Below are 24,857 nucleotides of genomic sequence, written 5' to 3' on the forward strand. Positions count from 1 at the left end.
TTCTACCAAATTGAGTTAGTTATAACCATCTGTAACATCTCCACCGTAAATATTTTCGAGGTTCTATGAGTTTCTTATAATCATCTGTAACATCTCTACTGTTGACCTATGTAAATGTAAAATTTTGTATATATTTTTTTAATATTATCTTTCTTAAGTTCTATTTCGTAGAACATATCTATTCTTCAGACGATTAATCTTTCTCTGAGTTCATTGTGCCTTTAGATCAGATCAGTTTGACCTTTTTAAACTCGAAATGCTATTAATCAAGGATATTTGTCATTTTTATCTGTTACATCTAAGCATAACAAATATATATTTTATGACTTCATCACAGACCATCCATTCATTGTCCGTTACTCTTATCCCATGTCTGAAGTCTTGGATTAACTAAGAATGTATTACTGATTTTATAATTCTTATATAACTCGTAAACGTGATAATATTTTTGTTATCATCTTTCTAGGTTAGGGATCTCGTTTGGGCAATTAAATTCTTCGTGTGTGATGTGATGTAACAATGGGTTTGACATGTCACATCAATTAACTACAGTTCCAACACGCTTTGCTTTGACGTTCCTTCATTTTTTTTTAGTGTCGGTCCATCATTCATGAAGAGAGAAATAAAAGAAAAGAAAAGAAAAAAATACATTTCTTTCATTTACTGCTCGGTCATCTTTCAATGAAACAGATAATAAAAAAATAGTACTATTCATTAAAAAGAAATCTGATGCATCTAGATTAACGATCACTTTCAATTAACCTATTACAATCTTCAATACCATTTTATTTGATCTCTTTACCTTATAAAAAAAATAAATAGAACAAGAGGTAGGCCCTAACTTACTTCAATTATGGTATATTGTACTATTGCTGTAATAGTTGTTTAAAAGTTAGGGCCTAAGTCTAATAATAGGCATTCAAAAATATAAATATTGAATTAACAAAACATCCTTAATTATCTCTAATAATAATAAATTAGAAACATAATGAGACAATAATATATAACGAAAAGATTAATGCAAATAATGGTCATATAAGTACTACGTAAAAATGAGTGAAAACAAATTAGTGGTTGAAAACAATTCAATATTATTTTTTTGTAATACGTAGAAAAAATAGATAAATAAAAATGAAGTAAATAAAATATAACCATCTATCATATCTTAAATGAATGAAATGAAGAAGAAAAATACAATGAATTTACGATGATTAACAACGAAACATGTTTATGTACATGTTTTAAATGAAAATTAGAATCATCAAGTGTAAAAGCATAAAAGAGCAAAAGAATAAAATAAACAAATAAACCCTCTTTAAAGTTATTAGATACATATAGTTTGTGAATTTGTATAATTGATTGTTTGTGAATTTGAAGGAGATGGTCAGGGCTGCGGTCAAGAAGAAATAAAAAAGTAGTTCACAACTATTTATGTATTGCCGACATTTTGACTCGCAATGTAGGTCTTCATTAGGGGTGATGTTATGACTGGAAACGTAAACAAGGTACAGACAGTTGATATTTATAATGTAAACGGATTTTTAAAATGAATATTGTCAATATCCAATTATATTTCATGTAAAATTGAAATCATCTATCTGCCTATTAATTTATAAATTTAAATTGAGAAACGAAACATTTAATCGTTATTAATTTGGAATTGGATAGATAGGAAGTAATCATAAATAAATGATTTCAAAATTAAAAAAAAAAAATTAAATCTGGACAGCTACAACCCGTGAAGGGTCGGGGGACTTCCATACAAAGTAAGGAAGTACTGTTGCTAGAACAACGGTTGTGCAAGGAGGTGATTTGCTCAGAATCTCTAAATACCCAGTTAAGGATACCCACTTCATGAGGCTTTGTTGACGTCGCAGGGCTCCCGTACCCATAGGGTTGACTCGGCTACTGTGAAACACAAAATAATTATTTGCCACAGCCGGATTCGAACTTAGTCCTTGGAGTTAGTAGGACTTTGAGCTACCAGCTCTTGTCAGTTATTTTAACATATTGCCTTAAAAGAAAGAAATTATTGAAAATTGTGTTATTGTGTCGCTGTGATCTTCGAATCGCAATGATGTGTTTTAGATGATACTGCGTTCTTGAAAAACAGGATAGTGCTCACAATCTTGATAAATTCCCAGTTATTTGAACTTTTTTAATATTATTTTAAAGATTTTATTGTTATCAGGCTTCGATAGAAGATGGGATGGATTCTCATATTAGTGGATGAATAGCTAACTGATTTTTTGACGAATCTCATATAATTTGGAAACGAACTATTTTTTTTTTTCGGTGACTATGAAATACACTTTGTTTTATTTCTTTATGGGGATAGACTGAAAGTGTGGACCTCCCAAGAAGGTCGATGTCAAACTGCCATTTCGCAATTTACGAAATAGGACTTTGGCATGTTAACGTTTGGCGCTTATGGGAGGAAGGATACTAGGCTATATGTCTAATGAAGTAGTTTTGCAAGATATTGTTGTCCCCTTGTGACGAGGTAGCCAGGAGCCTGTTAGGTAAGTCTTTGAAGGCGTGTACTTCCTTTGTGAGTTGGCATACGGAGGTGGGCATTATCATACTTGCGTTGTTATCGCTGTGCCGTTGTTTAGAGAGAACGTAAGCTTGGTAACCGAGTTAGCTAACAGTAAATGCAGTTTCTAATTCAATCATTTTGTATTTTTTTTTTCATCCTTTAACTAAGGATGTATGAACCATATTGATAATTTTTATGTTATAGTGGAATTGAAGGATTCTGGTTGAGGTATATACATGTGTGTATATATCATCTATATCTATTTTTAGGGATACGTTATGGTCCATAAATGCCTGCTGACTCATTGCTCATACGTCAGATTAGTTTGAAAAAAGCTTTTTACTCTAATATCGTTTGGTCAAATTTGGTAGTTAAAACCTTTTTAGAGGTCGCTATTAGTAAAATACCATCTGAGGAAAATGTGGTTGGGGTTGCAATCAGTAGAGTGTTAATAACACGAATTAAGTGAAGCTTATTATATTTTTGCCGACATTTCCGTTAAAGAGCCTTCATCAGAAACGTAAAAAACATGATAACAATCGTAATTTAATGATAAAAAAAAAAAATACCAAGAAACAGTATAAGAAGATAACAAATGATGCTAAAAGATGTTAACTTATAATTTTGAAAAAGTTAGAATTTGTACAGAAAAAATTGCTAATATTGAAAATATTGTAAAATAAAAAAAACTGTACCGCTACAACCCATGAAGGGTCAGAACGCTCGACCACCAGATTTTTACTCTATTAAGGGTATTCAATTTATGAGGCTGGGTGGATCCCAGGAAGGCTCCAGAACCCACAGGGTTCACTCACGGCTACAGTGTAACAAGAAACAGTTTTCTGCCCAGCCGGATTTGAACCCTGGTCCTTGGAGCTAGTAGCATCGTGTTTTAAAATATATTTTGCCGCGCTCACGAAAATATAAAAAAAAAAAGAAATTTCTGAGATTATCCTTTTTCTAATATTTTCAATGGTTTTTATTTATGAAACATAATATATTATTTTAAATATCAAACTTAAATCGGAAATCCTGGAGAATTGGTCAATTGTTTCGTATACCTAATGCATGTATTAAGTTATATTATTATTGCTTAGTGATTATGTGATATTTATTATGTTAGCATTATGTGTTAGCATTCTGGTCTCCATTTTATATTTTTTTTATTTCCAACATTGAACCTAGTTATATTTGTAATATTTACTTATGATTCTGTGTTGCTACTAAATAAAAAACAATTAATTTATTTTACACATCTCCTAAAAATGGATATTTCCTAGGCTGTAGCCAGATATACCTTGTAACGAGGAAGCAGTTACGTGAACTTTGGAGAACTGAAAACGAAATAAACTTTGCGGACGCCGGAGGTGTTAGGGTGCGGTTTGGTTCAACGACTTCCGTTATTCAACTTGGCTATTGGAGAGTGTAGGTCTTTCAAGGTTGAACCTTAGAACGTTATTCTTAGCCTGTGTAAATTGGCCTTTCTTCTTTTATCCATTCCATTTTATTGTCTCTTTGTTTTTAGTTTTGAATTTAATCTTCAGAAGTTTCATGGTGGGAATAATTTTTTTTTGTTTGGGGTGCCTTAAAGACCTTGAACTTCTTGCGGTATTTGTGAGCACTTGAATAAGATAAAAATAAAACTCGCTCTAGAAATCTTGAGCTATGGCATTTGGTTTATTTAAATTAATTTTTTGCAATTTATTAGTTTTGTTGCTAACATGGCCCTGGTATATTTATTATATGGTCTTCGTGACTAATTAATTAATTTGTGGAATTTAGTTCTGTGGAGTTTATAATGTTTTTAATCATTTCAATGAAAACTATTATAATGCTAAGGGGGAAGAAAATAAGGCTGATATTCTAGGTATTAATAAAACTAAAAAAAAAAACATATCGGAGTTCTTTCTATTAAAGAAAAATTTTTGTTATTTTCTGTTAAAAATAGATTTATATATCTATAAATATTTATTTTAGATAGATTTATATCTAGACTATAAAATGGATACATACAGCAAATGTTTTAAAAAAGTAAATATTAAAGTATTCAAGGTATACGCTTTCTAAACTTAGCACATTATTTAAAGTATTGTCAATTTTCTGAAATATGAGCTCTGATAGAGTTCTTAAAGTTAAATTGTTCTCGAGATGCGATTTTTCGGAAAAGGGCATATACTCTTTCAAAGGACAAAAAATTAATATTTTGTGAATTAATTTTAGTGTATGTCATAGAAACTGCTGCTCACATGAAGATACACATTATTAACTACATTATATATCAAATTCATTCGAGAATAGATACCCGCTTTAGATTCGGCGTCGCCCTATATTCAGGATTTCAAGAAGAATAGTGCATGTTGATTTACGAATATTTTGTATTATCCACAATTCGGGTTTATAAGGATCTAAGGTCTTGAAATTTTCGAGCTTGAAATGTAACTTTACTTTTACTTTAGAAAGTAGTGTAAAGGGTTTTTTAAAAACATGGTGTTTCAAATATTAACGATATTCTGTGGGATGAAATACTTGAGTACAAAGTTTTAAGTGATTGATCCATTCAGAAATGGAGAATGCTCTTGATGATGATGATAATTTATTACTTTATTTACTGGATATTACACCTAAACGATGTTACTATCTATATTAAATATAGATACATAATGTATTAATGTTAAATAAAATTTCTTAATTTTTCTTTTATTAATTATTAAACCCAATTAAATAAAAATCAAAATTTTAACAATGTTTTCCGTGTAAATATGTCTTGTTAACATTAGTTAATTACTGATTAAATTTTTTAAATAATAATATTACATAAAAAATCATCAGCACATTATATGCCGGCAAATACTGTATATAATTCTACATCTTTCGAGTTAAAAATTTGGTGAAACCTATATTCAGGATATTTAGAGAGCTTCTGATTGTGACCAGGCGACAAAATTTTGTGAACATTTGTTTAGACAAACTCATGGTATAGGTTCCGAGTATTTAAGAAAGATTATAATTTCGTTACTATTAACTAGGTTAAATGAATTATGATAATTATGTCGAAAATTCGTTTTCGATATCTTTCCTTATCCAAAATCTTAAATGGTACGTAATATTTTATACAAAACTTTAGGAGCTTTGGTTAGTTCAAATTTAAAGGCCTTGTGTTGTTTTGTTTAGTTTTTCTAACTAGAAATTGCTGGTGGAGGCTGAGTCTAAAGCAAAGAATCTTGAGGCGAATTTATAGCCAGTAAAAAACCAATCTGCTCAAGTTGAAATAAACAAAAAAAAAACTAAATCCTAACTAATATCCCGGACTCTCCGTGGGAGCTAGACAACCAACCCCTAACGACCTTGGCGTGGGGCGCGGTTCCTGGTCTTTGCCCCGCCCCGTTCATTAAATATATCATTCTTTGTGCGCTAAGTAGCATTTTAAGTTCAAGGTTTTTACCTATTTATTAGTAATTAGGGTTGTCCGAATAAGCTCCACAAGGTTTCTTTTGTTTAGATTATCTGTTTAACAATTACACGTTAACTTGAAGATTATTAAGTAAATGTTTTTCATATTTTTTTAAGGATAATTTGCTTTATTACTAAAAATAATTAACAGTGATTTCTGACATTTTTTTGGAAATATTGAAAAAAAATAAAAGAGGAGAAGAACAAATGTTGCAACTTGAACAACTGTTTTCCTTAACAATTAGGAATATATTATATAAATTGAACCTGCATATGCAGTAAAAAAAAATTTACTTTTGGTTTATAGGCTATATCAGTGATTTTTTAAATAACTTTCTTTTTGCTTCAAAAATCCCAAGCCAAAGTGTTCATCTATGCCACTAGTAGAGGTAATTGAATCCTTGGGCTATTGTTGCGGAATGACAAAATTATCCGTATTGGTTATAAAACAATTCAAATTATTGACTATGAATTTCTATAATTAGTTGTAATTCTAATATAATATAATTGGAAGATTCCAAAAATGAATTGTGTGTATTGTGTATCTAAACTATTGTTTTTTAAATCTTCCAGTTGCATTCTACTGATTATTTTGTTTCTTATAAAGTTTCGACTCTTTATTATATAAAAAGTTTTTTGTTGATATTTCATTTTACATTCCCGTTCAGTTCGAGCGTCGAGTAGTACAATTAAATGAACAGTTCTGTTATGTAAAAAAAGCCAATTAACTCCATGACGTAGGCTTAGGCTATAGCTAGACTATACCACCTTAGCTGGACTGATATCAATACCTTTTAATGCCGCTAGGCAATCAAAGGGATAAGACTCAGTAAAGTATTAAAAGAATTTAATGATCACCGTGTAATATTTTATTTTACATTCCCGTTCAATCCATTCAAAGAGTAGTACACTTAATGAACAATCTTATAATTGGTAAAATAAGTGTATTGTATTATATATTTGTATTCTGTAACCATATATAAAAATTAAGAGGTTTGAAAATAAAAAAAAATTGAAGTCTAAACCTAATACTATTACAACCAGCAAAGGGACCCTCCCCGCTCATCATAGTTTTAATGCGTAAAAGGTGCCATCGATTCTGCACACACAGTGTACACTCGACAAAGCCCTTAAAATACCCATGGGTAGAATAAGGCAGCACACTTCAACCGAAGTATTCCTTATTTTCAATGGAGGGTACGAAAAAAAAAAATTGGTAAAATAAGGGGTTGGTTGGTCTGCAGTTAACTAGACAGGGTGTGACCCCCCCCCCTACCCTAATTTATTAAATTATTATTTTCTGATTATTTTAAATTAATTCAAACTTAGTTTAAAAAAAAAAAAATAAATATTTGATTCATATTTCTTAAAAGCCAAACACAATGAAGTTAATTTAGAGTATTAGAGCCCAATTATGCATTAATAGAAATAAGATAATAACATTGAGTTACTTTTAAATCAGTTTTTATATAGTAATGTTAAATTATTTGGCAAATTGGGATTATAATTAACAAATTATTTCTATATTATTTTAATTATAACTCCATCAACTTTTTTGAGTATAATAATTAATATGGGTTAAAAAAAAAAATTAATGATCTAAAATTATGTTATTTTTTTTCTGTTGAGCGCTCTCAGGTAGTCCTAGGGCAAGGCCATGACAAAAAAATCTTGATGAAATAACAAAGTTTTTGCATATTTATGTTAAGATTTTCAGATTATTATAATAATAAACTGAATAATTATTAAATTTCTGAAAGATGTGGTAGTCATTTTCGTATTTTATTTTACTCTAGACTGTTTATTATAAATTTTAATAAAAATATTATTTGTAATTATGAGGCCCTAGTTACTTTTTTTCTTAACTTAAATGTGAATTAAGCAAGAATATGGATTATTGTTTAAGACAATCTTAAATGGTCTAAAAATCAACATCATTAGATAATAAAAATCTATTAAATAACCGTTCATGATAAAACTTTTGATTGCAATAATGAACGAAATTATTGACGTTTTAATTGCATTGGTTTCTTTTAGTATTTCAAGTTTTGTTATTTATTTCCATTACTAAAATACACTTTCCGTGTTTAATATATGATTAAATTATAACTTAGTCTAATAGAGGATTAAGTTCGTAATTTACTGAAACGTTTCACTACAACAAATCACTATGTGTATATAAGTAATATATTTTTATAAATGTAATTTATTGAAATAATCTATTCTTTATTAAATAAAACCACAAATTGTATCCAATACTGTCTCAACACTTTATTTCTTATTAGTCCAACGTTTCGGCTATTCCAGCCATCTTCAAGGACATCTTTAATACAAATCTTCTCCTCACATTAATTTATAATTTTTATTGCAGGCTATTCTGCCGAGGTCATTTTCTTATTTTAATTTCAAACCTATTTATTTAAATTTTAAAACCATTAATTTTTCATTTTCTTCATTTCTTCCACAATATAAAATACCTATTTTAATATTGTTATACCTATTATTTTAAATAGGTATTTTATATTGTGGATAATTTTATAAAGAAAATGAAAAATTAATGGTTTTAAAATTTAAATAAATAGGTTTGAAATTAAAATAAGAAAATGACCTAGGCAGAATAGCCTGCAATAAAAATTATAAATTAATGTGAGGAGAAGATTTGTATTAAAGATGTCCTTGAAGATGGCTGGAATAGCCGAAACGTTGGACTAATATTGGATACAATTTGTGGTTTTATTTAATAAATAATTACCTTGTCTCAAAAAATTTTGAAATAATATTATTTAAATAATCTATTCTTTTCAAAAGTATGTTAATAAATTATCAGAACGTTCTTTTTCTTTGTGCATCTTATTTTCGAGGTACTTTTAACAGCATTAATATTTTCTTTAAATTTCGTCGCTTAAGCTGTTAAAACTTCTTAAGTCTGAAAAAAAAACTGCAGTTTAAAAAAATAAAAATTAACGATTCATTCTGGAGACATCATGAAAGATGTCTGTATGTTTTTCCAATCCTTGGTGTTAAAAAAACAGACATTGATATCTTATGTGCCTCTAGAACTATGATTTGATTTTTTTTTATAAATAAAAATCATGCTATTGATAGATTTTTTTAAATATACAAATCATGTCGTTGAATAATTTTTTTAATTATACAAATATGTTGTTGAATATTTTTTTTGCTATAAAAATCATTTTGCAAATTTTTTGAAGTTACACAGCTTAAGTAGCGATTTATTATTGTAAATATATATATTGGAGGGAGCCATGGTGGTGGTCAAGAAAGGTATCAAAATAGTAAAAAAGAACTATTTATTATTAACCAATGTTTCGCCCCATTTTGCAGAGCTTCGTCAGGGCTGATAAGAATGACGTTCTGCTGCCAACTGACAGGAAAAAAAACGATATATATTAACGTAGAATTAGATATTCACGCGTTGTAAAAATAAGTTTAGTGAAAATTAATCTTAATTTTTATACCTCTTAGGCAGTGATATAATTTAAAATTCATTAATTTCTGAAGCTATTACAAATAATTTCCTGCACACAATTATCCATGAAATTAGTTCTACAATGGATTAAGGAAATTATTTATTTATATGTAAGATAAATTGTTGTTGTAATTATTTAAATTTAAAAGTTCTATTTAATTTCACCAAAGAAAAAATCGAGACTTGGGTTTTCTCGCACTGGATGTGTTGTTTTTGATTCTCTCTTATAAATTATTTGAAAATAATGTAATATAATCATTAAATTTCGTTGATTGTTATTACAATACTAGAACTCTATACTATCTTTTATTTCATTCTCACTGTTTTACAATTTTTATTCCAATCCATGGTTTCGATGATCCAATGATTTTCAGTCATCATTAAAAATAAGATTAAATAAATAAGATATAGTCATAAAGAAAACAATTCACAACAATAATAATAATTATCTGACCTTCAATATTTTACAAATGTTTTATCCTATCCTGCCTTCTGATAAAAAACGTTATTAAAAAATCAAAACACTATTGTGTTTATAACAAAATAGAAATATAAAAAAAATGTATTAGTATTGCCTCAAAAATAAAGATTTAACTTTTTTTTATGTAAAATATAAATGGGAGATAGCAAACACTACCGTTAACACCTAAGAAATGAAATTTCTATTGCATGTTTTAAATTTCGCTGACCTGCTGCATTTTCAGCAAAATATTATAAGTCGAACCGGTATAATAATTCATAACATTTGTTATTTATTATTTTTATTTTATTTTAAAAGAAGGTATTATTTTGATTATTGTTTTCTTGTCCGAATCCTTAGTTCCTGTTGCACGAGTTCATATGACCTTGATATTGATTCTGGGTGAATCGTATTCCCGAAGATGGTCTTCAGGGTTTTATGTCTTTTTTTTTACTTAAATTTTGTTTCATTTTTTAAACTTATGTTTGATTATCTATTATTCGAAATTGATCTTATGTTTTCCTTGCTAAGTATTTTATCGCAATATTTGATGATATATCGGATTAAAATAAAATAGTGATAGATTATTTGATTGTGAAACTTTATTTGTTGTAAGTTTCCTGATATAGTACAATAAAAGGAAAATGTAAATTATACATTTCTATATAATGGATTGTTATCAACCTTAAAAATGAAAATTATAACTTATAGATATAATTAAAAAAAAAAAAAATAATATGTACGTACTGAAGAGTATGACTATAGTCCTCATGGTGTCCCCGCTACAAACCTTCCCGCACAACTGGCTGTACTGTGCTGTGGGGCTGACCACGTGAAAGTGCACCCCACCCTCGGGTCTACCCTTACATCCGATGGGCTTTACTCGGACGTGTCAATGTCATCTCACACTCTTCTAATCATGAAATATTGAAATATAATCAATAATTGATCAAGTATTATGGAAAATACAATAAAATTGTTATTAAAAATCTCAAAAATTAAACGGTCGAATAGAAATTAAGAAATTAAAAAAAAAGTTTGTAACAGTTAATTAGCGACTTGTACTACTCTTGAGACAGAAATTTAATGTGTTTAGAAACATATAAACATAAAAACTTTATTTAATTAATGAAGCCCCTTAATTCAGTTTTGTCGTATCCTCTAAGATTATAAACCTGCACAGCGTTCAAAATTTGCACCCCAAAAAATAGAAAAAATGATTCCCAACAAAAGAATCCCACATTGAATACTGTCTTATTGTTTGCACTCTTACAAAAATTATAGTAACAATTAAATACTTTTACTATTTAAATTAGTTATTTATATTTATTATTTTATTAATTAATAATAGTTCTACTTTTGGTTCCAATCCTACTGTCTAAATCATTCAATGATTTATTTATATGCTTTACCTAAATATACAAGTCATTTTTTTTTTTTTTTTTTTATAAAATTCATAAGTGTGTTTATGTTTATGTGACAAGTAGATATATTCGGAAACGATTCATTAGCTTGAGAAGAATGAAGTGATTACTGATTTTTTTTTTTTTTTTATATCGATGTCTTACTTTACAATGGTACTAAGTCAATTCCCACCAGCTTTACGAAAATACAATTAAGGGAACATTTATTGAAAAGTTGTAATTTTCCTTACTTCTTACGCTCCATTGTGAAGTAAGCTATCAATATAAAACATGTTATAATATAAGAAATCAGGATTTATTAAAAATTACTTTATGAGTTTATTAAGAGTAATTTTGGAACTTCTAGTATTAACATTGTATTTTTCTTTTCATATTATGTCATATGTATATTATTACATAGTATATCATTTCTATATTAATGAAACATAGGTTTTATTTTCCACTTCTTTTATAATTTTATTTTTATTAATTTTCATTATGTATAATTATTTACTTTAATCATTGTGTTTATATTTTCTCTTTTTATTTTTTTTTTGTATTCATTGGTTGTTATCTCGTTCTTTGTTTTTAGCCCTGATGAAGGCTAGAAACTCAGGCCGAAACGTTTACACTATTAATTGAGTTCTTCCAACTTATTTACTGACCTCATCCCCAACCATTTGCTCATATACAATATCCACGGTCAATTATCTTCTAATCATTATTGAATAAAAATCTGTCCGCCTCAACGGTAGTGACTTTTTTCCTAGACTACTGGAGGGATTTTATTCATATGTTGCTCCTAAGATATCACTCCAGAATGATCCTCGGAATTCGACATTATCGTCGAATTTGCCTTGTAAATGATTTGCTTTTAACCATAGTGGAACTGGTAACATACATTTACATGTTGATATGTTAATTTTTATAAATTATTATATAAAACATAAAGAATTATTTTGAGATTTTTTTTTCTTTAACTCTAAACGAAACCGAATGGTATAGTATGTCTGCAAATGATTATGTACAATGTAATTTATTAATAGTTCGTGTTTTTATTTATTTTTTTTATTCTGGTCAAATTTTCTCAAAGGTTATTAATGAAATTCTTTGTACATTTGATTTACATTATGCTATAACTTTGTTATGGTTCTATTTATACACTATTTGTACGTTAAATGTTAAACTGCCTATTTTGAAGGAACAACTGCCTACATTATTATATACCATAAGTTACTGTAGAGCTTGATTCCCGATTTCTCCGGTTTGGGGTTTCCTGTTTGTTTCCTTGTTACCACATGATGGTCCGAAATGAAGGAGTGACATCCATATCCGGTTACGCAGTTTTTTTCCAAACACTCTATTGGTTTATAAATATTGAAGAATTTTCAACCTCAGTAGAAATCTTGTATATCCAACCACATTTGAACAGTTTCCTATGAAAAACTAGGAATATATTTCCTCGAACAGTTATTTCTGGAATAATTATCTGCTAATTGCTATTTTACATTTATTTTTTCCTATTTTTGTTATCAACAATTTAAAATCATACAGTATTATTTCCGAAATAACGTTTATTATCTATAAATACTGGAAAAATCTTCGCAATAATCCTGTAAATATGGATATAGTTTGCAGTTACTGCCGTAGCCACTATAATAGTTTGAAAAATTATAATTTCAAATAATAAATTTGATGAAATAAGCATATCAGGGATAATTAATTCATCAGTTATCATGCAATAATTTTATTTTATGTACTAGTAATTCCCAAATGGGTTTCGAGTAATATCGAGTTTTTTTTTTTGTTAAAAGTAGACACATCCCCTTTTGTAAAATTATTGATTAATAATTAATAAATTATTATGTCAGCATGTCACGTAGATAAGTTAATTTTATATTGACAATGTTGATTACTGATATCAATTTATTAACAGTGGCAAATTATAATTTTTAAATTAACCTAATAAGTTTTCAAGTGAAACTATTTTACTAACGTCCTATAACTCAGGAAAAAAAAAATTTGTTATACCAGAGAGCACTCGAAATGAAATGAAAGTGGGGGGGGGGACGTTGAATTTTTTTGTATTGAAATTAAACTATATTTAAAAAATAAAAAACGTAGTTACATACTGCAAGTGATGGAAAAGTTCTGCATTTCATATTCTTTGTAATGAGCTATAATTCAAAATTTTATATTGATGCTATACCGAGATAGATAGGGGAATAGTGGAAAAAATAATAATGATGTAAGATATAATTTCATGAATGCATAGCATAATTAAAATCAAAAAATAAGAAGAGAAGCCAGGTTAAAAACCAACTGGGTTTGAGTGGTTGGGAAGTGTGTCATGGAAGGATTGGTTTCTGGTTCTGGCCTAACGGCAACATATAGAACATTGAGGTCTTAATGGATAACTTGATTTGTGACAAAGTAAGGTGCATTAAGGATTTTGGACTGTAAGGATTGGATTCGGGAGGAATTCGATGATTTAGTGAATCTCCAAAGCTCAACTCCGTATGTCGATATAGGCATAGACCTTATAATAGTCAGGTAGATCTGTCTTTTGTAATACAACGCAAAATAAAAATGTTTCCTATTCCTTATTTTTTTTTACTTGTTTAAAACCGACTGCACCTGTATATCTGTAAAAATTTCTTATTGTACAATATTATGACTTTATGATTTTTATAGAACTTCTGTATTACAATAATCTGAGTAGATTCGAGTGCCTTTTATGCTAAAATTCTACCACTTAACATGGTTAACATAATAATTATGCCTAATATTGTCATTCCCTCTTCTAATAACGTAAAAATAATATCATCATTCTTAAATAATAATAAGTATAGTTCATTAAGATACACGTCAAAATTAATGTATGCATACATTAGTTTCTGGTAATCGTTTGTAATCTTTATGCAGTTATGGAATTAGTTGTTAATTTACCTTACGAAGTTAACGTTTTGCTAAATCGATTTTTACTAGGTAGTCGATAACGAGTGGTCATTTGCATATAATTACCTCTTTTCTCTGTTTGGTTTTGAAATTACTTTTTGATTTGAAAATTGCTGGCAATTTCCTGTTGCGGTTCTACTAGACTGTCTTCTTTTCCTTACACTCACATTCATCATACTCCCTATTTATATGCTTAATGGTGTTCGAAATCTTATTATAGATCTATTTGCTAGTAGGCTTTTCAATTATTGAAGTACCTTTAGTCGTAATTCAAGGTTAGCAATGCTATATTCTATCCTAAATATAAAATCCAAATTAAAACCAGAAACAGCTATTCTTATTTTTAAAACAGTTCTCAGGCCCTTGCTGATGTATGGCTGTGAAGTCTGGGGAGCGGCATCTTTTACGATAACAAAAAAAATACAATATTTTCATAATAAAGTTGGTAAGAATGGCTGTGGATGCTTCTACGTTTGTAAGAAATAGCCGATTGCATCGGGATTACAAATGCAGACAATAGAGGATTACATCAATAAAAGGTTTATGAAGTTCCACTCCCATTTACCGACAGTTAAAGGAGCAGCACCACCCCTAACCAACAACTTGGGAAGCCCAACCACAACCCGAAGCCTGAAGCCCAGGTGGCTGCAGGACATCCTGTTATAAGTTCTATATTTATTAGTTCTGTTATTGTAAATTTTATTTTATCTTGATTTGTTTCTTAAATTCACTTTTCTTTTTTTTAATTCGCTTTTTTTTTCATTAGAAGTGAATTATTTATTTTGTTAAATCTATAAATGTCATTTTTAAAAATTTTATCTTATCAACTTTACTTTTATCTTTTATTAAGAATTATTATTTTAATCTATTTATTTTATTTTATTTTTTTTATTTATAACGTTTTATGTAGTTAGGAGTGTATTTTTTATGAGACTATACTCTCTCATAATCAATTGTTAAACAAAAAAAAAACCTCTTACATTAACCATGTAAGGCTCACCAGGCCGATCTGGTATTAAATTAATTAATAAAACATTGAAAAAAAATTAGTCGTAATTCATGAAATAGAACTAAAAAGGAAAGAGCTTTATTCTGCCATGTACGTTATCCGAACCTTCTTACGCTTTGTTATTGATTTTAAATTTCCCGATAAATATTATTTTTGGCTGACGAAATGTTTAAATCCATCAGTAAATAATTCAGTTGAATTATATTTAGTATATGTTTGAAATTCGTATTTATGGTGTATGTACATCTCTTTTATTTGAAATGGTTTTACAAAATTTTGTATTTATTTATTGCATCTATACCGAATCTCTTTGCCACTTAGATTACACAGGTTAACCTAATTTTTTTTATTTTGGATGTAGATGTTGAATTTTAATTACCTTCACGTAGTTTAGTCTATTAATAGAAGAGAAGATGTTTTTGTCGGATAAGGTTTATTTTTGTCGAAACTAAAACTATATTTCAGATTTTAAGCTAATTTAATTTATTATTTATTTATTCACAAAAACACATCTAACGTGGCCCGACCAGATGACAACATCTATCGGTTGGTGTCAAAATAACATATAGGAATGATAGACATAAACGAAATGTATTAGTTGCACTTTTGATTATTAGGCCTCTGTGAAGTTATTAGCTAGTACAATATAAATTAAACAAAATATTGGGACGAATGAAGTAAAAAAAAATACAAATAATTGAAAGAACTTATGGAATAAATAATAATGATACGAATTGAGAATTAGTGAATTAATATTAATGAGCTAATAAATTCGTAGTATGGAGTAAATTTGATTAAGAAATATAATTAAATATAATATTGTGCTGCATACAATGATTCATATAAGGTGTAACATGATATTTAATATAAAGAATATAAAAAATAAAGGATCATTAAAACTAATGAGCAGCTAAATGATATAATAAAACATAATGGTATAAGAATACGATAAGAATAAAGATCTAAGCATAAATAAATAAGTAATATATATATATATGTAATTAAACTCACGTATATAGTTAATTGTTATTATAATTTAATGAATCGAATTCATTAACTAAAGTGTTAAGAAAAACTACTGGGAGATATTATTACATTGGTGAATTAAAATCAGTTAATGAAGATCATGGAAGTATGAAAGTACCTAGTCATATATTTCGTTTGTTAAGTTTTTTTGTTATTGATATTATTTCTACTAAATAACTCCAAGAAATTTGAAACCAAAATTAGTTCTGTATGACTTCAAATATTGGCTGGTTTTCCCCCCAAAAAAAAAAAAAAAAACGCAATTATTGCTTACTTTATGAAATATCTTTAGGAATATTCCTTATACGAGAAAAAATTTGAAGCTAATTTAATTAACATTCATTTGAACCGCCAGCGAATTTTCAGACCGAGTGGTTTTCTTAAAAGTGGTGAGTAACCAAAAATATCCTAGAATCGATAAGTATTTAAGCCAGTTGGAGCATTGGAGAACATTATTTAAGAAAAAAAGAACCTGTTCAAGTTTTATTTATTAATATTTTTTAATTTAAACGGGTGTATAAAAAAAAAAAGTGTTTGTATTCCAAACCCAAAAAATTGTCCAAGTTTCTTTGTAATTAAATTTATATGAAATTAATTCATTGTATTCTATACAACGACCCGTTTGCCATTTTATGTCAGATCTTTTTATTATAATTTTATAGAAAATTATAATTACAACTTAAACACTTTTCATATTTTTGTCTCGATTTCTTCTCTTTAATATTTCTGGTGATTTGTCTTTCTTAATAGAACCATTGAGCTTAAAAAGACTCTTATGGATTGAAATAAAAGTTAATGTATTTCCATTGAACTTATATTTTATTAAATAAGAGAATTTCAAAAATTTTAATGGTTTTTAGAAAAAAAAAAGTTTGTTGGCAATGTTTTGGAAAGTCATAGTCATTCACAGCTCATTTTGGTTTTTTAATGATAGAAACTTTAATAGAATTCAAAAACTAAAACTACTCTGTTATTTTGTGACAATTAAACAAAATTTATTGAATTCGCAAAAAAATCTAAAGATTGTTTCCGTTTCTACAAAAACCGTAAGAAAAAAAAAACAAACAGCTTAGAAAGTAACAAATGTTTTGGTTATCATTTAATGTATAAAATCAAACTTTAGTTCTTAAGAGTATATATAGAAAAATCATTTTATTCTACATAAATATTGTTTCTTTTAGTTATTGATGATTTATAGGAGGGGACGCTTGATGGGACTTTTACATGATAGCTCCTGTTGTTCTTTTTAATGCCAACAAATTTAATTACTTGCTAATACTAAAGAACTTGATACATTCAAACTCATCAGATCATTAAAAAATTCTATGTTTTTAACTCCAGATTCATGTGCTAATCAAACATATCACCAACTTTCATCGACGCGTGTAACTTTCATATTCAGCTGTATTATTCAACTTTTGGAGCTTTGAACTTCACATTTTTTTTTTCGCATGAGATTCTCGCCTTTCTGGTTAATATGTCATGTTGGTGGTTACATTCAACATTAGCTCCTTTGTAGGAGCTATATTCATCTGGAGGGAACTTGATCTTGACATTTTAGTGTATTCTCTCGCTTTTTGACTGAAACAAGAGTTACATAAAGCGTTTATATGAGTGGAATCGAAACTGAACGTTAACATCTGGTTTTATGCTACCTTTTGAATATAATTAGTGATATGTAGTATGTTTAATAGCAGATTTAATAAATTTCCGTTTTGAACATTTTAAGTGGTTTCTTAAGATGCTCTCATCCGGATTCGTGAATGAATGTCTAGTAGAACTTCGGATAGAACACTTAAGAGGCACTCATGTCAAATTTTTAACTTAGCAGGACGAATTTTGATGTTGTTCCAATTCAATTATTCAGAAACAAAACTTACTCTTATGTAAGCAAAATTTACTATTTAAAAATTATGGATTTTGATAGTCTGGCACTCCGGACCACTATATAAGATCCGTAAATTCCTACCCCCTACATACTTCCTCATAATATGTTCTTATTTCTCTGACAGATTATTTAGTAACTTACAACTGCGCTTAGTCATCCCTCTTAACTCAGTTTGCTGGTGTACTTCAGGGTTGGATCCGTTGTCCTATTCTTTATACAGTTTTTACAGTAGACATCTCAACCCATCCTAACACTATCCTCACTACGTATGCCGATGACATATATCTATTATAAGTGAATATTACCCTTTCATTGTATCTCAAGCCCTCCGATCCCACATCACCGCTCTTGAGGAATGTCAAAAGCGACATTCCTAAAAGGATTAAAATAAATCCCACCAAATCACATTTATCCTTTGTCGTTAACCAATGACTTCCTGCATACAGTATCTTCTAATAATACCCCACTTATTCTTCCGAATAGATCCGTTTCCTAGGACTACATCAGGACTAACGAATGACTTGTAATTCTTATTATACAAAACTGAAAAGACAGGAAACTGCTTTTTACAATACCGATTATTACAACGCATATTAGAGAACCAGTCTAAACCTCCAACTAATTACAAAAAATTCATTTATATGACTATAGTAAGGGCACCTGGACTTACGAAGTTGAGCTTTGGGGCTCCACTAAACCATCAAATTCCTCTTGTTTTACAATTCGTACAGTCTAAAATCCTTTGTCAAATCCTTAATGCTCTTTACTTTGTCACAAATCAAGTTATCTATCTGGACCTCAATGTTTCATATGTTGCCGCCGTTTTGGTCAGAACTAGATACCAATCCATCCATGATAAAGTTCCCAACTACCCAAACCCACTTGTTTTTAACCTGGCTTCTCCTTCATTACTTGATAATCTTCCTAGGCGGATGAAAAGATGATGTTTTCGAGATATTCATCTCTAGAAATATTATATTTTTATCAATGGGTAGATTCTCCACTTATCTATATCATGACATTGTATAACTGAAATCAAATACTCTTTTAATACAGTTGACAATATCAATAAATGAATCATTAAAAAATATGTACGTATATATATAAAAACATTGTTTTTTTATGTATGACTTTGTTGGCCCGTGCTCGCCATTCGACCATGTTATAGCAAGATCAGTCCACCTGCTTGCTTAAGAAGAAACGGAGGAAGTGCGGCTGACCCCTGACCGGGGTTACGCAAACGTATGCCGATTAATCGATAGTGGATAACGCAAGCGATAAACCATAACGCGCTCCTCTTCCTGATTAATCCCCTTGGGTCGCGTACCATTCTCTAGGATATTGTCTGTCGATAAGGAGTGATTAAATAAACCATTGGTCGGAACCCCGGTTGGAATCTAATAGGTTCGGGAATGATTGCATTGTCTGATATCTTCTACTGCAATTAAATTCGATCTCATTTTTCGATAGTAGCTTACGCAATTGGCAATACAAGTTCCTGAGCTCTTTAATATTAAGAAATGCAAAACTTAATGGAAGTTTTATATTGTTTACTGGCTAAGTTAACAAGCTACATTATATATAAATAAAATGAGATTTATGTATGCTTACCGCTTCACCAGTCCCCTTTGGCAGGCTTATCTTAATTTTAAAACATTTACAGTTAAACTTCTGCTGATGCGTTGTGGGGATATTTTTTTATCTATCGTTTAGGGGTCTCCTCTAAGAAGAAGAAGAAGTATACAAATTTTAAAAAATTAAATTTAACTGTAACGCCTCATAATGCCGAAAAAAAAACAATATCATTTATATCATTAATAAAATATTTATAAAACATTAATGCATCGTTCTAGAGACATTTTGTCTTAACTAGCGTTTGCAGAGAACGTACGTTGGTTGTAGAATACAAATTTCAAAATTAGTCTGCTATGCCAGCTATATAGTCAATTAGATGATTCTAGAAATTCTACATCCTAATTTCTAGAATCATCATGGCATAGCCTGTAACTATGATACTAAGTTAATAGACAATTATCTTAGGGCCAGTAGCACCAATCTCTGGTAAAACTAAGATTTGTATAACTTAGATTTATCCAAGACTTTAGTTGAACTTCGGTAACTTAGTTAGCTTTTTCTGGGCCCTGATCTACAATTTTGTTATCCAGGTTACCAATTTTATCTGAAACTGAGATAACTAACACCACTTTTGACAGTTGAAATCACTGAACAAATTCTTCATCCGACCATGATTTAGAAATGATTATAAATAATAATTTGGTTAAGGACGTTATACTATTTTTTATTTTCATTATTGGCTGAGCAACTAATTTTTTGAAGTCTTTGTTGCCTGTAACATCGTTTATCTCGATCATCCATTTTCGAAATCCATTTTATTGAATTCGAAAAGAAACTGAATAACACAATACACCTTCCCCATATCACAGATCCAATTGGAACTTTCGAAGGTTCCTTTTACTGCCTACTAAACGTAAATTTGCTCAAAATCTCAGTTTAATCTGCTATCATTGGCCGGTAAAGTTTATTACCAGATTTGAAGGTTAACTAATCTAGTGCTACGGATAATTTTACCCCAGACTTAACAAATCGTTATTTAAAGTGTGATGGTGCAACCGGCCTTTAGTAACCTTGGAGAAAAAAAATCCTAAACGGTCCATGGACTGAATTTTATTTTGTTATTGTCTTGATAAATAAAAACTCGAACTTTGAGGGAGGGTTTTGATTTTTTTTCTATCTTATGATGTTGAGTTTCACAATAGCTAAGTTTATGTTAGTGTTGTAAATTAATTTATCACGACTTCGTACATTCCTATTTCATATATGCATATGCGCGTGATATGCGCTAATTACGATAAAATTATTAAATTATTTTAAACTTTACTGTCAAGCGGGATAACGTGGGTGCGGCGTATCTCGCCTTTCCCGCTCATTGATAATTGAATCAAAATCACGAAAAACATGAGAACAATCAGTATTGATTACTATTTTTGAAGGACAGGAAATGTTTGATTGATAATATCGTGACTTGAGTGAATTAATACCTGTCACATTTTGGCTTTCTATTCATTTTTTTTTTGTAAGAAACTTTTCAATGATATTTTCTCATTTTCTAAGTATTATAGTAATGTGTATTTTATCTAAATAGTTTAATTTAATTTTTCGTTTATTAAATAATTTCGAATTTAATAAATATTTGAATTTGATCCTCTGTATGTAAAACTTTGTTACAAAGATATTTTGAATAAACAAACATTATTGATTGGTTCGAATTTTGAATACCATCCATCGCTTTCTTTTTTTTCTTAAGTTGGCCCAAAATAGTATGCAGAAAAAACATGATACTATATGGTAGTGCTTAGTATATATTAATTTAGTAGCTATGTATCAGTTTAATGTTCTGTTTTATTTTTATAGCCGTATTATATAATCAAAATTTTATATTTTTAGGTTATAAGTCTCTTCAACGCCCGAACGTTATAATCTAAATAATTATTTCATCTAATGTTTATTATTTCAGTACAGATTCGTGTTTTCTTCTTGTTGGACCACATTTGTTATTCTTAACTGAATGACTAAATATATTACTAGATTTAAAAAAAAAATTCTTACCATCTTCATCATCGGAGTAAGACGTGGAACTCATATCAGTACTAGTTAATGCTACTTGCAACTTGATGTTTGTCTTATCGGGTTCCTTCATTATAAATTCCATATAGCACACACATATGAATTATACTTCACTTTCTATGCCTGAGTTATGGGGCCAATCCATCGGACCAACCTTCTTCAGTGAAGAGATAGCAATCAAATAATTTTCTTTCTTTCATCTTTGCTCTCACACAATTTCATTTTATTGTTTTTAGAGCAAGTTTATTATTCTTCACTTATCAATTGAATTTTTTTAAAATTATTTATTTAATGTAATTTACAACTGTACAAAATAATACAATAAGTAAATATGTAGTATGTTTCATATACACTTGAAAATCTTGGGAAGGAACCACCCATTGGTGGTACTTCAAACATTAATTTAAATTAGAAGGTCCCGTGGCCATCTTCTTTTCAGACGCCTCGGAGGATTATCAAGGATTGTTAAGGATGAAAGATTAAGAATTAATGGGTTAGGATGGTTAAGGAGTTTGGAATAAAAAGACGCATATCTGTTTTGGGTCTCATCTGCAACGAATGGGATGTTAAGGTCTTTATGAATGAGTTTATTTGTGACGTAATAAGGAGCATCAAGGATTTTACGCAGGATTTTGGATTGTAACGATTGGATGCGGGAAGAATTTGATGGTTTGGTGGAGCCCCAGAGCTCAATTCCATATGTCCAAATTGGTCTGATTATTATAGTGTTTACTAATGTTTTGTAGTGAATGGGAAGTTTAGAGCGTTTGTCAAGTAAGTGTTGTAGCAATCGGAATCTATGAGCAGTTTCTTGTCGTTTCAGTCTTGTGTGTGAATTCCAAGTAAGTCTCTTGTCAAGATGGAGTCCTAAATACCGAATCTGTTCAACAGGCATTAGTGCAATTGAATTTTAATGATTTATTGACAATGATAAAAAATCCGCAATGACCCTAGTAGGAATCAGGTTATGTTCGCGTTAGATGAAGACTGGCGGATAAAAATTTATTCCAGAAACATCACTTTATAGCCAATAATATGTACTATTCAGTGACATCGCAACATTCGAACAACTGTCAATATACGTCACATATTAGAGCCTGAAAAGTGACAAAATATTGTGATCCAGTATAGAAATCGCACCCGATCAAAGTGTTGCGTGGGATTGAGATTAAGCGCGTTGAAACAATGGCAGCTATCGGATGTTGGTGTTGGCATTTATTGAGCTGGGGTTGGAAAATTGAGTTAAGTCTGAATCCATCAAAATCCGTGGCCATTCATTCTTATTCACTAGTTCAAACCCCTTCCTTCTTTAGTGAAGTTAGTGAATTTATTTTAAAAAATCTATACTTCAACAACATGCCTATCTAGTTTCAATACACTAGTACCACAGTCCAAGAGGAGAAAAAAGGCAGTTATTTCACCCCAATTTTTGATTACTTTAATGAAAAGTATGTGTGATTACTAATCAAAATTGATGAGTCTGCCCAGTATGCATGGGGAGAATACAAAATGGCAGATGTTTCAAAAAGTTAAAAATAATTAATTTTTCATTCGGAGCTCTATATCGTTTAAACTACGAACAACAATAAAAATCTAAGAGAACATCATTTAAAGTAGAGTATATTTACTAAAATGAGCTATTTAATTACCCTAATAGAGCTGTTTACGTTCTCGAGACATAGCTTTTTATACATTTCATAAAAATGTTGTACAGAACGTTCTTCAAGATCAGAAGTTAGTGAATTTATTTTAAAAATCTATATCTCAAAAACCATTTGACGTACTGATGTACATTAGCATTCAAATTAAAGCTAGTTTAATGAGCTATAAAGTATTTTATGATATTTATCTTCGTAGGTGTAGTGGTTTTCATGATATTTGCTAAAATATATTGATTTATTGTTGTTCGGACAAATTTTCATTTGCCAAATTTATATTCATATGCGAATATCATAAAAATAACTACCCCTATAAAGATAAGTGTCATGAACTACTTTATAGTAAGTTAAATTTCCCTTATTTTGAGTGCTGGCAGACATATGTGCGTCTTATAGATATAAAGATATATTTTTTCAAAAATCAAACATTTTATATGAATAACTAGAAATTAACATTTTGTGAATTTATTTTGTCGAATATTCTAAAAACTACTACTCCTACAAAGATAAACGTTATAAACTATTTTATGGTAAATTTAACTAGCTTTAATTAGAGTGCTGGCAGACGTCTATGTATCCTATGGAAACTACAGCTTCTGTATAGTGCATTAAACTAACTTTAATTTGAGTGCTCATAGACATCAATTGAGTGCTCGAGCCAGTTAATATCTGTGCTTTAACTCTATCGGCTACAAACGACCCCTCCCGAAAAACCATCTTAATCCTTTAATAGCTCCGTATATTCCATGATTATTAATCATGATAATACAGTGATGTTGCGTTATAGAGATTGTGTATGTAAATTACGTGAACGATTCCCTTTACTTTAGAGCAAATGCGCATGAGTCATTAAGAACCAGTTATTGTAATTCGAAAATTATTTTGCATAAATATAATTGAAACTACCCTTTCATCGTTATCTTACTTCCTTTCAATTTAGTTTCATAATAATTACCGATGTTGCAGGCACTAACTAGAAGTCTATTTGATAATCAGTTTTGTAATTCTGTATCATATGTTGTGGTAATTATTAACCTAGCATATAATAAGCAGGATTATATTGATTTATTTCTATATTTAGTCGAATTTAATATGATTATCTGTTTTAATGTTTTAATATTTTTAGTATAATCTATTGGATAATTCATCTCGGATACATTGTTACCTACCATTTCTGTTACCGAAGATTCTTTTTATGATTGATTGTACATCTTCATCGTACCAAATTAAAATGTAAATACTGTATTTTACTTTTAACACTCGACATACGTTTGTTTTAAAATAAATTTGAACTTTTTAAAGAAAAAAATATTGGTTTATTTTCTTATATT

The 24,857-nt window shown here is 29.2% G+C and overlaps 2 protein-coding genes across 3 annotated transcripts in view; one reads left to right on the forward strand and one right to left on the reverse strand.

Moving 5' to 3' along the window:
• The window catches only part of LOC106685817 (uncharacterized), a 101,415-nt gene extending 90,653 nt beyond the window's left edge, over nucleotides 1-10,762 (reverse strand). The window contains exon 1 of the mRNA XM_014428745.2: nucleotides 10,687-10,762. Within this exon, the coding sequence (XP_014284231.1) occupies nucleotides 10,687-10,711 (25 nt within the window). The 5' untranslated portion in view covers nucleotides 10,712-10,762. The remainder of the gene's footprint in view (nucleotides 1-10,686) is intronic.
• qin overlaps nucleotides 1-24,857 on the forward strand; it is a 347,449-nt gene that overhangs the window by 100,150 nt on the left and 222,442 nt on the right. The gene's annotated exons all lie outside the window — the stretch shown is intronic.

The sequence above is a fragment of the Halyomorpha halys genome, unplaced genomic scaffold, assembly GCF_000696795.3.
Source record: "Halyomorpha halys isolate HHAL.00 unplaced genomic scaffold, Hhal_1.1 Scaffold746.1, whole genome shotgun sequence".
Lineage (NCBI taxonomy): Eukaryota > Metazoa > Arthropoda > Insecta > Hemiptera > Pentatomidae > Halyomorpha > Halyomorpha halys.